At 32.6% G+C, this 15,196-nt stretch overlaps 1 protein-coding gene across 7 annotated transcripts in view; it reads left to right on the forward strand.

The window, feature by feature from the left end:
- Positions 1-15,196, forward strand: part of LOC127723448 (dyslexia-associated protein KIAA0319-like protein) — a 60,474-nt gene that overhangs the window by 25,943 nt on the left and 19,335 nt on the right. For 2 of the 7 annotated variants that reach the window (XM_052230073.1, XM_052230076.1), the window contains exons 6-16: positions 1,716-1,895; positions 2,883-3,074; positions 4,236-4,424; positions 5,765-5,793; positions 6,414-6,474; positions 7,657-7,755; positions 10,220-10,320; positions 11,829-11,916; positions 12,944-13,033; positions 13,521-13,653; positions 14,861-14,925. In XM_052230073.1, the coding sequence (XP_052086033.1) occupies positions 1,716-1,895; positions 2,883-3,074; positions 4,236-4,424; positions 5,765-5,793; positions 6,414-6,474; positions 7,657-7,755; positions 10,220-10,320; positions 11,829-11,916; positions 12,944-13,033; positions 13,521-13,653; positions 14,861-14,925 (1,227 nt within the window). The remainder of the gene's footprint in view (positions 1-1,715; positions 1,896-2,882; positions 3,075-4,235; positions 4,425-5,764; positions 5,794-6,413; positions 6,475-7,656; positions 7,756-10,219; positions 10,321-11,828; positions 11,917-12,943; positions 13,034-13,520; positions 13,654-14,860; positions 14,926-15,196) is intronic. The other 5 variants (XM_052230077.1, XM_052230078.1, XM_052230080.1 and 2 more) reach the window with 5 other exon arrangements.

A 15,196-nucleotide genomic window follows, 5' to 3' on the forward strand; every position in this document is an offset into this window, starting at 1 on the left:
TAGTTTGTGATTAGGTCTAGTTCATGGTGAACCACTAGTGGTAGGTCAATGATATTTGGTATGCAGTTGTATTAGCATTGGCACATCTCATTACCATGGAGATTATTTGGCCCTGCCCCCTCAGTCAAGGTCTATTGACTTTGAAACTTTTCATAGTTTACATGTATTAGTTTGTGATTAGGTCAATTTATGGGGAACCACTAGTGGTAGGTCAATGATATTTGGTATGCAGTTGTATAAGCATTGGCATATCTCATTTCCATGGAGATTATTTGGCTCTGCCCCCTTAGTCATGGTCTATAGACTTTGAAAATTTTGCTAAGTTAACATGTATTAGTTTGTGATTAGGTCAGTTCAAGGGGAACCATTAGTGGTAAGCCAATGTTAATTGGTGTTCAGTTGTATAAGCATTAGCACATCTCATTTCCATGGAGAATATTTGGCCCCGCCCCCTCAGTCATGGTCTATTGACTTTGAAACTATTGCTTAGTTTACATGTATTAGTTTGTGATTAGATCAGTTTAAGATGAACTGCTAATGTTAAGTCAATGATATTTGGTATGCAAATGTATTTGCATTTGCAAGTATCATTTCTATGGAGATTATATAGCCCCACCCCTGATCATGGTTCATTGACTTTGAAACTTTTACATAGTTTACAAGTTAATGTTTGTGATTAGGTTTGTTTAAAGGGAACGACTTATAATAAGTCAATGGTATTTGGTATGCAGTTGTATTAGCATTGGCACATCTCATTCCATGGAGATTGTTTAGCGATGTACCTTCAGTCATGGTTCATCGACTTTGAATATTTGCATAACTTACATGTTAAAGTATTGCTATTTTAATTTCAACATTTGCATTATCAAAATTACAAAAAGGCGAGACATATCTCTGTGATAACAGTTTATTTATTCTTATTTCTGGAAAAGCCTTAATCTAACTATAGGTTTACCTCAGGTTTTATTTTTTTAGTTCATAGTTTTAAAAAGTAGAATGCTATATTTGCATGAAAAGATTATTTCTTGGAATGCATCTGTACAGGAGTTTGCTGAAGTCTTGATTTAGAATTTGCATGTGTTAACTTTTTAAGAACCTTACCCATAAACAAATTATTTCAAAATTATTCGTTAGATAAAATCAAAGAGTAGATCATCTTTTGGTTATTTGTGTTGGGATAATTGTCTAATTAGTAAATGATTAGGTTTATAGTTTCACCTGTGATGGCATAATACTGTTTATTGTGATTTTAAAATGTTTTTGGCTATTCGCTAAAATATTCAACTGGTATGGTTGATACTAGAATTAATAATGTTACTTTCATTTGGGGATGTCATATGTCGAATGAGATGAATCTTAAAATTTGGGCAAAACTTAAGACAGATAATTATACTGTAAATCAAGAAATTTTCATGAGTGATTTTATTGCATGACTTTCACAAGAAAATTAAAGCAGATATAAATTGTCAGAAACATGTCAAAGGCAGACCTTCTTTTTAAAAAAAAAAGAAAATTGTGAAAATAAATCTCCATGGAGCCAGCTAGAAAAGTCTGAATGTCTAAAAAAGTCAATCCTCGAAATGAAAATCAGTTGGTTTACAGTTCTACAAATTAAAGTGCCTGTTATTTACTGATAAGCAGATAAGGCTATAACACAATATTCAGTTTATTTTGCATGGCTTTTTAAGCTACCTTCCCTAACCAAACCATTTCAGCATCATCACCTGTGCATAACCATCACAAGTCAAAAGTACATCATTGTGAATATGGACTTCATCACCAATGTGACCATCACCAAGAGTGCTATATCCCTAAGCACTCACACAGTAGAACTGGTATCTGTAGGTGTGAAAGTGGGTACCAGTTTGATAGAGATAATAAATGTGTTTCTATAGGTAAATATCAAAAACAGTGTGTAAACAGATTATTAACTTAGCTGTGATCTCTTTCATACACATGTTTTCCTTCTTAGTCTATCTTCTATCATTACAAATGTGTTTCTTTAAGGTAAATATTCTTATTTCCAATATGTTCTGTTGTACATTTGAACTGTTGTGCACATATGTATGTTGTCTAGATAATCACGATTTGGTGTCACGATATCTCAGTAGCATGAGTTCGAATGCCGGCGAGGGAAGAACAAAAAATTTTGCGAAAGCAAATTTACAGATCTAACATTGTTGGGCTAATGTTTAGACGAGTTGTATATACAGAATGTACACAGCCATGTATCACCATCACTGCTGGTGATCCGAAGGATAAATCTGTTGTAGAGTTGTCACTGGTTCAGACGTACTTATAATTACAGATATATATATATTTCTTTAGAAAATAGTATGTTGACCCGTGGATGTCTTTTTGTGTCATTGTGCTGCCCTTTTGTACTCTACATCTTTTTATTTATTTTTTTTGGACATTTAAAATGAAATTTTTTTAGACATATACTAATTTATTTTTTCAATCTTGCACATATGTACACTGTTGGAAAAAAAGCATTAACTATTTTCATAGAAGTTGTTGATTTCTGTTCTTTTTTCAATCCTGCAGGACAATAGATTTTAAGAAGTCTGACATGTTGCTGTTATGATATTTTGTTTTATATAGGTGCTAAATGATCATTTTTGTATTGCTGTACTGTGCTTTTCTGAATTTTGTATGTTCAACCAAAACATATATGAATGGGAGAAAATTTTGTTATATATGTTATATTATGATTTTAAAAATGCTTTTTAGAATATATGCATAATTAAGAATAAATTTATTAAAAAAAGGTAATAAGAATAAATTTTGAATGTAAAAAAGAGGTAAAGAAACTAAAATTTGAATCATAAAAAAAGTTCAAAAAAAAAGAAGATAAAGAAAATGAATTTTGACAATTTCAGTGACAACAAAAGAAGCCAACATACCAAGTCATAGATCAACCTACTGTGAATTTGGCTTACGTAATCAGTGTGATACAAATGAGGAATGCTTTATTCCTGAAACTTCTCATAGTCGTACAGGCTTCTGTGTCTGTATTCGTGGCTATGAACGCAATGAGAATTACACGTGTGTTGATGTTTCATTTGACTTAGGTATACATTGTTTTTAAAAATACCGTTGAAAGTTTATTACTGAAATAGAGTTCAACATGTGATTGTACATTTTGTCATTCATTCTTAGATTGAGCCAATTTCAATTGTTTATAATTGTTTGATGGATGACATTATGATTTTAATTTTATATAGAACCCCTTTTAAATAATTATTGACCAGTTTTAATTTGAAACTTTAAAGCTTTCTGGCTAGAAAATTGACTTTCAAAAAATATATTATAAAGCTTGTTAGTAAATGTTTTCTTGAGAAACTGTTCCTTTTGTGTTTCAATGGGACAGGTTTCATCATGAAGATTAACTGACAACAGGAACTTTTTTAATCTTTCTGTGAAAATGAGTGACAAAGTGTACAATCTACTCATGTTGCTCTTAAATCTTATGCAATATGATATGTAATGCCAATTTTGATTGGATGATATTGACAGTCAGAGTCATGGGCAACAATGTAACACAATAGCAGTTGAAATTTCCAGGATATTTCGATTGTTTTATTTCAAACATTTAACAAATATTGCATTAGAATAGGAGTAACAGTACTGGGATTTGGTGACGACAACTCTCCAAATATACTACAGTTTCCTTTATCAGACAATAAACTATCAATGCTATTTTTACATTGCTTGTAAATACTGTCATCAGTTGTTTGTTAAATAACACGTTATTGCCTGCTTATTTAACAGTTTATTATTATAAGTTCAACTCAGATTCCAACAGAGATCATTCAGATGTTGATTAATTTTTCTTACAAGTGGTCAATTTTAGTTTTAATTGTTGAGGAAGCTATTAAAAAATTTATTAGGAATTTTGGTATGTATAGTTTAGCCTTAAATTTCTAAATTTAAAACAATTTTTCAGTTCGTTATCAATTGAGAGGAAACTGTTGGTAATTAAATAGGTCAGTCATATCATAATTATCTAGAATAGGACTGACTTCTTGCAAGAAAATAGGTTAACAGATGCATGGTTTCTGTTGTAATTTGTTTGAGAAAGTTATAAGATTTATTTTTTATTCACAAGAGATTATTATTATCACTAAATAGAATGAAATAAAATATGAGGTGAAGAGAAAAAAGATACTTTATTAGACAAAAAAAAAAGGATACTGGTTATAAAAAAATTGAGATTGGCATTCAAATTTCAGACAATACAACAGATGCAAGTTTCATACCTGATCATAAACCAACCCAGTGTGAATATGGATTACATGATCAGTGTGAATCAAATGAAGAATGTTTTATCCCTGAAAATTCACATAGTAGAACAGGAATCTGCATCTGTAATGATGGCTTTGAACTTGGGAATAATTACACATGTGTTAATGTTTCGATAGGTATACAAAATTGGTTGCATATATTCATTTAGCCTTTCTTTTTGATTACAAATTATACTAAACAATTTAATATTTAGCCACGTAGATGTAGCATATTTCTTGTAGTTACCTGTATATATAAACTTTAGGCAATGCATAGATACCTTCCAAACCTGATGATTAGTCGGATAGTTTCTCTAATTCTTATCTGATTCATACTTTCCTTGACTGGTTGATTTTTTTTTATGATAAAGGTATATGAATATAAGATGTGGTATGATTTATAATGAAACAACTTTACACCAGAGACCAAATGATGTAAAGTTTGTTTGATCTCTATTCTTCATTGGTCAAAATTCAAATATGAAGGCAAATTTTCTTGCTTTTTCCTCTGAATTTTCAATCATAATGTCACGAAAAAAGGCAACCATGTATTACGATGTCAGAAATGATAAATACATTTTTTTGCAGATCATTGAGAGAGAAATAAGAATAAGTTTACCTACTTGTTGTTTAAAAATCATTACAGAAACATATACTTCCACTGATTCCCGTCCAATCCACTGATTCCCGTGCAATACTATATTTATCAATTCTTGACAGTTAAATTTAAATATTTAATTCTCAGCAAGCCTCAATTTAACTGTCTAGAGTAGAGAAAAATTGGTCACATTCGATGCAGTGGTAGAATCTGTATTACTCATTTCAGATTATTTAGATTTAAATGACATTCTCCCAGGATTTCTTTGGTAGTTAGTTGTTTTATATCTGTTATAATTGCCTTGCTACTGATCATGTTCCCTGATTTGAATACTTTCACTTAAAGGAAAAGCAGTTATTTAAAAGTTTACAAAATTTTCAGGAACCTCTTATTTACTAAACCTTTCATCTCTTCTCAATCATGTCAATGTAAAATGTTCCTTATCAATAGCTTTTCAGGTTTGTGTGTAAAAAGTACAATTTTGACAGCTGTATTATTTCCAGACCATAGTAAAACACATTATTTATGTTATCCTTCTAATAGATTGTATTTATGCCTTAGCATGTGCTTGGTGGTGGAATATTCTGATTTAACATGTCTTATCATATTCATAAACATAATATTACATAATCATGGTGACTGATGAATTTTATTTGTTTATTTTATAAGATAATCCTATTGTAATTTTGTTTTGTAAACTTGAGCTAATTTAGTGTTTTTTAAGAAAGGAAATACTTAAAGTTTATAAGGTAATTTAGACAATAAAACAAATAATTAAGATAATGAATGCTCCTCTTCCATCCTGCAATTTCTGTCCAAAAGGGCTGTTAACATGGTTAAGTTTTAGGTAACCATTAATGTTTTAACTCATTGTTTTCAGGTGATTTAGATATCACAGCCTCCAAGAGGGTAAGTGTAATCTAATTATATGTTAATCATTGATAGTTATATTAATGGCATATTGTCTATGGTTCCCACAGTGTAGCAATTTGTGATTTGAGCTTAAGTTATTGCTGTATCAGAACGAATAGCTATATATTTGTGATTTAGACTGTATAGCAATTTGTGATTTCAACTATAAATATTGGGGTATTTTAACTGTATAGCTATTTTTGAATCAAACTGGATAGCCATTTGGGATTCCAACATTAGCTATTCTTTAATCAGTTTGTGTAGCTCTTTGTGATTCCGATTACATTGTATTTAGTTTTGTTTGAGACTGTATAGCCATTTGTGATTTTAACTTAAGCTATTTGTGAATCAGACTGTTTTAGCTATTTTTGAATCCGACTGTATAGCTTTTTATTATTCTAATTATAGCTATTTTATTATCACACTGTATAGCTATTTGTGATTCTGACTGTTTAGTTGTGATTTAAACTGTATGTCCATTTGGTATTCAGACAAGCTGTTGAAATCTCATGTATCTTAGGTCTTTTATCTGTACATGTAGTTGAGGACTTTTATAATTTAAGTAGTTTGTCTGTATATAAAGTTATATTTACATGGATCTGTTATTTCTATTTCAGAATAAATCTGCAAATTCTCCAACAACTACTACCACTACTGCACCAACCACTACTATAAAAGGTAAGACATTTCATTTTTGTATGTCGCTATTTATGGTCTTTCAAAAAATCATTGGTTAATCGCTTTTATGCCCACTGGGGCATTGTATTTTCCGATCTGTGCATCTGATCGTTTGTCTGTCCATCCCATATCAGGTTTACATAGGTCACACCCTCTTGAAACTTAGTATACAAGTTTATTTTGATATGAACCTTTAAGATTATATGCATGCCAAAATTATTATTTTGACCCAGATTTCAAAGAAAACTGAGCATGGAATTGTGATAGTGTGAGCAGAGCATTGTGTTTAATGGACACAAATTCTTGTTTAAGTCAAAGTTTCAGTTTTCGCACTTAAAAATTCAGTGGAAGATAAGCATTTTATCGAATTTTAGAATTTAGAGTCTATATTAACTTTAAAATCAACAGCTCAGGTGACCTATACATTTAATAAGTTATAAGAAGATTAACAGGTTAAAAAGATGTAGATTTTGTGTCAAGAAGGTTCCCATTATGCAGACACAAAACGTCTTTAATTGTATATATAGTACATTAGGAACATTAAGAACATTCACAGCATTACAACTAGAAAATCCCTTCCAATTTAAGGTAACAAAGTCACCCAGTCCAGTAGTCAGCACTTTTGTGTTGATGTGAATTATCATTGATATGGTCATATGTATAAATTAACTGTTTACAAAACTTTTGATGTGGTTCATAAGTGTTCCTCGTTTCACGTTTTTTATATAGATTAGACTATTGGTTTTCCTGTTTGAATGGTTTTACACTAGTCATTTTTTGGGGCCCTTTATAGCTTGCTGTTAGGTGTGAGCCAAGGCTCCATGTTGGATGCCATACTTTGACCTATAATGGTTTACTTTTACAAATTGTGAGAAGGAGAGTTGTCTCATTGGCACTCATACCACATCTTCTTATATCTATTTGAATTGTTCAAATCATTCAAGATTTTCTACCCCAGCTGTATTTGTCAAAACATTTCGAAATTTTTGATTCTCAATACTCTTCAATTTTGTACTTTATTTGGCCTTTTAACTTTTTAAATTTAAGCATCACTGATTAGTCTTTTGGAGACAAAACATGTGTCTGGTGTACATAATTATCAGCCTGGAGTCTTTGATGAGTTATTTTAGTATGCTTTCAAATGTTAATTTGATACTACTCTTCATTTAATTGCACTTTCAGTTACACCACTAACAGTATCTGCAGGAGAAAATAAAGTTATCCAGCTACCTATCAACGAAGTCACATTAAATGCTTACGTCATCAGTAAAGATGGGGAAGGTAAGGGGAGATAATCATCATGGACAAGTAGTATTAAAAAGTAACATAAACAAACCAACAAATAAAGGGGGAGAAGACCAAGAGGGAGTGGGGGATGGGAGGGTTGGGCTAAGTAGTATTAAAAAGTAACATATACAAACCAACAAAAAAAGGGGGAGAAGATACCAAGAGGGAGTGGGGGATGGGAGGGTTGGGCTAAGTAGTATTAAAAAGTAACACATACAAACCAACAAATAAAGGGGGAGAAGACCAAGAGGGAGTGGGGGATGGGAGGGTTGGGCTAAGTAGTATTAAAAAGTAACACATACAAACTAACAAATAAAGAGGGAGAAGACCAAGAGGGAGTGGGGGATGGGAGGGTTGGGCTAAGTAGTATTAAAAAGTAACATATACAAACCAACAAATAAAGGGGGAGAAGACCAAGAGGGAGTGGGGGATGGGAGGGTTGGGCTAAGTAGTATTAAAAAGTAACATATACAAACCAACAAAAAAAGAGGGAGAAGACCAAGAAGGAGTGGTGGATGGGAGGGTTGGACTAAGTAGTATTAAAAAGTAAAATATACAAACCAACAAATAAAGGGGAGAAGACCAAGAGGGATTGGGGGATGGGAGGGTTGAGCTAAGTAGTATTAAAAAGTAACACATACAAACCAACAAATAAAGGGGGAGAAGACCAAGAAGGAGTGGGGGATGGGAGGGTTGGGCTAAGTAGTATTAAAAAGTAACATATACAAACCAACAAATAAAGGGGGAGAATACCAAGAAGGAGTTGGGGATGGGAGGGTTGGGCTAAGTAGTATTAAAAAGTAACATATGAAAACCAACAAAAAAAGGGGGAGAAGATACCAAGAGGGAGTGGGGGATGGGAGGGTTGTGCTAAGTAGTATTAAAAAGTAACATATACAAACCAACAAATAAAGGGGGAGAAGATACCAAGAGGGAGTGGAGGATGGGAGGGTTGGGCTAAGTGTATTAAAAAGTAACACATACAAACCAACAAATAAAGGGGGAGAAGATACCAAGAGGGAGTGGGGGATGGGAGGGTTGAACTAAGTAGTATTAAAAAGTAACATATACAAACCAACAAATAAAGGGGGAGAAGACCAAGAGGGAGTGGGGGATGGGAGGGTTGGGCTAAGTAGTATTAAAAAGTAACATATACAAACCAACAAATAAAGGGGGAGAAGACCAAGAGGGAGTGGGGGATGGGAGGGTTGGGCTAAGTAGTATTAAAAAGTAACATATACAAACCAACAAATAAAGGGGGAGAAGACCAAGAGGGAGTGGGGGATGGGAGGGTTGGGCTAAGTAGTATTAAAAAGTAACATATACAAACCAACAAATAAAGGGGAGAAGACCAAGAGGGAGTGGGGGGTGGGAGGGTTGGGCTAAGTAGTATTAAAAAGTAACACATACAAACCAACAAATAAAGGGGGAGAAGACCAAGAGGGAGTGGGGGATGGGAGGGTTGGGCTAAGTAGTATTAAAAAGTAACATATACAAACCAACAAATAAAGGGGGAGAAGATACCAATAGGGAGTGGGGGATGGGAGGGTTGAGCTAATCGAACGCCATAAGTTAAAAGAAAAAAAACACAATGGCAGAAATATGAAAATCAGATAAACTGATAAACAACAGTCCACAAAACACTTGCACAGAGAAGTGAATATTTAGTAACGCAATCTCTATCAAAATCTATGGTGAAATCTATTGCCTGTTAAGTGTCAGCAGTAAATATTGAACTCTATTCCAATCATAAAGAGAGACAAGAAGCTTAATATAATGTATTGTTTAGATAGCCTGAATATATAGGTTTATGTATGGTTTATATATATGGTTTACATTTTTGGGGTACTTAAATTTCACCTTACATAATGATACATGTCATAAAAGTAAAGCAAAGATGAAAAACCTCACAGGAAAACTACATTGAACAGGAGACCACACATGGACAAGTTAACAAAAAGAGACTTGATCAAGGAAAAATTAAATCACAAACAAAAAGCATTGAAACAAATGACATGGAACTCTTGAACATGTTGAAAATGGTTAGGAAAAAATACAATTATCACTTAAGATTAAAACATAAGAACTATAAAACCAAATCAGAATTTTTTTTCTTCAAATTACTTCATTTGTTATTGTTTGAAATTTAACACTTATCATGCTTATATATCATATGCGTATGGTCCTAATATATGTCCGGAACAAAATGTCAGCTTGATTAATTTATTTTGTGGCTACTAATTTTCATATATTGAAATATATTTTTTCATGGAAGCTTGATTTTATAGTTCTGTTTACAAGCCTATAGAAAAGTGTGTTTTTTGTTGAAAATTTAAATTTGTGAATAATCTTTACCCATGAAATCTGCATAAAAAATAGCAATATTAAAGAATCTACATTAATAATAAAACAAAAGCCAAAAATAGAATAAAAAGCTCATTAATCCATATATTTGTAGAGAAAAAGTTTGATTATGAGTGGTCTATCACATCAATGCCTGATGGAGCAGAAATCGGTACAATGGTTGGAAAAAACACAGACACACTCAAATTGTCAAAGGTATTTTAAATACGTTTTTATTTATCAAAGTTCTGCAATACATGATATTGATAGGAAAAATACTGATATATTCAACTTTTATTGTCTCGAACTTAGTTGACTTGAAAAATCTGCATGAGTGGAAACATATCTTCAATCCCAATGTTGAAGCCCATTAATACTACAATTGAGTTAAATTTTGAAGATTGATTTGACTTAACAGGGTCCGACACTTACGGTTGTCCGATTGCCCGGGGCAAGCTAATGCCGTATTCGGACAAGTAAAAACATCATCTTGGTTGTCCGATCGGGCAAGTGAAAAAAAAAGTGTTATATGATTAAAATTTCACAAAATCAATAGTGTCTGTTGTTTTGTCCATAGATTACTCAGTGATAACACCGCACGGTCGAGTAAAGTGGTCTTAACCCCCCTTCAATGCGTATATTTCGTCAATTGTTCGCACTGAATTCCCCATTTTACCAAAAATAGATCACGTTTAAAAATATTGGCCAATCAGGCGGCCGCGGCGTTGCTTCGTCATTATCGTTATCCATCGGGACACCACTCTGGCGTTTCCGAAGCACGTGTTATTCCCACCGACCAATGGAAAGCGGAGGTCTATTTTCGTTGTTCTAACTTTATAATTTGTCATCGGATGTGTATTTCCCTAAGATGGAAAAACGTAAAAGCTTGAAAGAGAAAATGAAATTAAACTTTAACAAATTTGTCAGTTGTTGTCAGTTTATCAAGAAGGGTTATTTGAAATGGCATTTCTTAGATAAATTATTATGAAATAAGTATCTCTATGTAAATGATCCAATTCCCGTATATTCATCGATCTTTTCCCTCCCTCCTCGGCTCATATATGCCTCATAGTATATTTTCATACTCCATAATCAATTTACACCCCATATACATGATAACTATATTTTATCTGCATGTACTACATTACAACCACAAAAATAGCATGTAAAAGTTTGGGCATGTAGATTTCACTTTCGGACAAGTAAAAGTAATAGGGCACTTGCCCAACTGGACAAGTTGGTATAAAAGTTAATGTCGAACCCTGCTTAAACTTAATCTTACGTTTAAAAAGTGTAATAAACCAGGTGAGTCTATTCACATTTGTCAAAAATTGCTGCGAATATTGTAAATGTCTTTATCAAGCTCATTGGCAACTTACCTTTAAATTAATCTGTCAGTCATTAATTTCATTTATATAACAATAAGATGGTTAGACGTGTTTAAATCTTCCAATTGGATGCTCAATTAGATTGTTAGAATCAAAGTGATTGTCCTAATATTCATTCCATAAAAGTGTTGATGAAAGGTCATATGCATAATATTACCCTTTGGTTGGTATAAATCAAGGATTGTTCAATCAAACCTGCTACATCATATTTTCCTTCCATACCAGATTAGGTGTATAAATGCTATAAATTAAAGCATCGTTTTAACATGCCTTCAGCTTTTCTATTTAATTTGATAAAAGATCATTTAATATTGATTGTAATTTACTTATTTTCAGTTAATAGAAGGGCTGTACACATTTACACTCCATGTTAAAGGGCCCCACCAATCAGGAGAAGCCTATGTTAACGTTACAGTATTAAAAGGTAATATACAGTTGGGAAAGGAGGTTGTTATTAATAGTGATATTAATGTTAAAGGACCACACCAGTCTGGATAGCATATGTTAACTTCTTAGTATTAAAATGTAATATTATACATCAGGGAAATGGTAGGTTGTTATGAGCAGTGATATTCATGTTAAAGGACCACACCAGTCTGGATAGCCTATGTTAACTTCTAAGTATTAAAAATGTAATATTATACATGAGGGAAATGGTAGGTTGTTATGAGCAGTGATATTAATGTTAAAGGACCACACCAGTCTGGATAGCATATGTTAACTTCTTAGTATTAAAATGTAATATTATACATCAGGGAAATGGTAGGTTGTTATGAGCACTGATATTCATGTTAAAGGACCACACCAGTCTGGATAGCCTATGTTAACTTCTAAGTATTAAAATGTAATATTATACATCAGGGAAATGGTAGGTTGTTATGAGCAGTGATATTCATGTTAAAGGACCACACCAGTCTGGATAGCCTATGTTAACTTCTAAGTATTAAAATGTAATATACAGCAGGGAAATAGTAGGTTGTTGTGAGCAGTGGTATTAATGTTAAAGGACAGTACTAGTCAGGATAGCCTTTATTAATGTCTCAGTATTACCAGATAATTTACAGCAGTTAAGGGCGGGTGGTTATAAGGTAATCATGCTATTGAGAAACCAATCTAGTTAGGAGAAGACTAGGTTAATGTCACGATATAACCCGATAGTGTACAATGCTATCTCATTGATGTTTCCAACATATCTTCTTTTGTTAATTATTCAATTTCAATTTTATTAAATTTTTTAAATGAGTAACTCCATATTTTACATTAAGTAATGGACAGTTTGCTTCTGTACATGTGATTGAAATATAGGGGGAATTTAACTGTAGAAAAAATATTCATAGACTTTAAGAAATAATGCTATATACAAAAGTCTGTATTTGTAATTTATCCTATCCTACTGACTGATAATTTTAAAAACCAAATTAGGTTTTATACAATTTCTTATTTTGTTTCAGCTGCCAGACAAAATACACCACCTGTAGCAGTAATCAAACCAATGAACCAAGAGGTTAAACTCCCTAACTCAGCCATACTTGACGGTTCAGGTATTTCACTGTAACTTATAATATATATATATAATTGATGGATTATGTAGGTTACTGTATTCTAGTCTATGTTATGTAGGTTATTGCATAATAATTCTGATGCCAAATAGAAAACTACACATGAAGCAGTCAACATACCTATGACCAAAGTTTGACCTGAATTCTGCCATTTTTCAACAGCAAATTATTTCTTGAATGAACCTATTTACAATAAAAAATTATTTGATCATTCAGAAGAATGCAGATATTGTATCTTGAGTTTTACCTACAAATACTGTAAATTCAAGAATTTTTGCAATGTTTTTTAATTGCGAAAATAAGACGGAATAGAAATTGCAAAAACAATAACTCACATTCACATTTTTTATTTCTATAGCATTACTTGTATGCAGCATTCTTCAAAAATCACAATAATGAATAGAGTCAAAAATTTCTGAATTTACAGTAAATGATAGTAGGATCATTTGGTATATTTTTTTAATTTCAGATAGTAAAGATGATGATAAAATAGTGAAGTATCACTGGGAGGAGAAAAGTGGTCCATTACAAGGTCAACATCTACAGGATGATACAGCCATGTTGACCTTGAAAGATCTGGCTCCAGGAGTTTACATGTTTGAGTAAGTTAGCATGTCAATATGGAAAAACAGTCCTTGTAACCATGACAATTTCCTACTAGAAATTCATGGATAACAGACATTTGTTCAGATTGCAACAGTGGTGTATCTGAAATTAATATAACATTGTATTTAGCAATACTTTACACATTACAAGAAGTTGCTACATTTGGTAAATGACAAATTTAGCCCAAAGTCACTTCAGGGGACCCTTTACTTTAGAGTAAGGATAAGGGTTAGTTAGGGTTAGGTTTCAGATATGTAAGGGTTAGATATAGGTTAGAGTAAGGTATAGGGTTAGTTTAATATAGCCCTATATTGCCAATAACATACCTGCCAACCTCTAAAACCTTCAAAGAGGGAGATTTTGCGCAAACGAAATTTTCAATTTAAATATGTGACTTGTTTATTTATTCATCTACAAAACACCAATAAGAGTTAAAAGATATACTTTATTTCTTCAATTCATGGTTATAATCTATACAAGGTGTTTTTTTTTTTTTTTTTTTTTTTTTTTTTGCCTTTTTCAATCCCCTGAGTCTCATAACTCATAACATTCCATATTTTGATTTTGTTGTGAGACCCACACTAAGCATGCTTTCAAACGTGGTACAGACCACCAGAAGAAACCGAAAAGTTGATTAAACATGATGTGCAAAATGAAGATTCATTGCCAAGTGTCGGTGAACTTTGTCTTATAAATAAAAAATCTTTTATTCAGTCTGCTTGACATTTCGATTTGCAGTTATCTATTTCTTCTTTTTTACACTGCCGATTGGTCCAGACAAAGACCTCTATCTTGTTGGAGTTGACATAGCAGAAATGAATTTCTATTACTTATAAATCGAACATGAAAACTACTGACCAAAGTTTTCAAATGATCGCCGACAGTTTATTTATTTCTATTGACAGTAATGAAAAAGCCAGAGAATTACAAACGAGGGTCATTCTGGGTTAAAATATCTGAAAGCGGGAGATTCTATAATCCCTTGCAGGAGCTGAAGGGCAAGCGGGAGATTTCTGGAATTTCGCTGTTTGAGCGGGAGTCTCCCGCTCTAAACAGGAGGGTTGGCAGGTATGCAATAATGGATTTGGTCTCCTTATGATAATAAAGGCCAAACAATGGATAATTGGCAAATCTGAATACTTTTTTATAGGTCACTGAAACCACACAATATGCTTAGATACAAAATGATTGATTTAATTTCAGACTAACAGTTACAGATTCAGATGGTGCCAGCAACTCTACAGTAGCAAATGTAACAGTGATTAAAGGTAATACAAATTTGATGATGTGAAGTCAGTTTCAGAAATTTTTGTATGAAAGGGTTGGTTGGTGGTCAAGAGGTAAATTATACCTCACCTAGGGGCATCATGTTTTTTCGGTCTGTGTGTCCGTTCTTTCGTCTGTCCGTCTGTCCCGCTTCAGGTTAAAGTTTTTGGTCAAGTTAGGTTAAAGTTTTTGGTCATGGTAGTTTTTGCTGTCCAATCAACTTGAAACTTAGTACACATGTTCCCTGTGCTATGATCTTTCTAATTTTAATGC

This window comes from Mytilus californianus, unplaced genomic scaffold (genome assembly GCF_021869535.1).
Source record: "Mytilus californianus isolate M0D057914Y unplaced genomic scaffold, xbMytCali1.0.p SCAF_13, whole genome shotgun sequence".
NCBI lineage: Eukaryota > Metazoa > Mollusca > Bivalvia > Mytilida > Mytilidae > Mytilus > Mytilus californianus.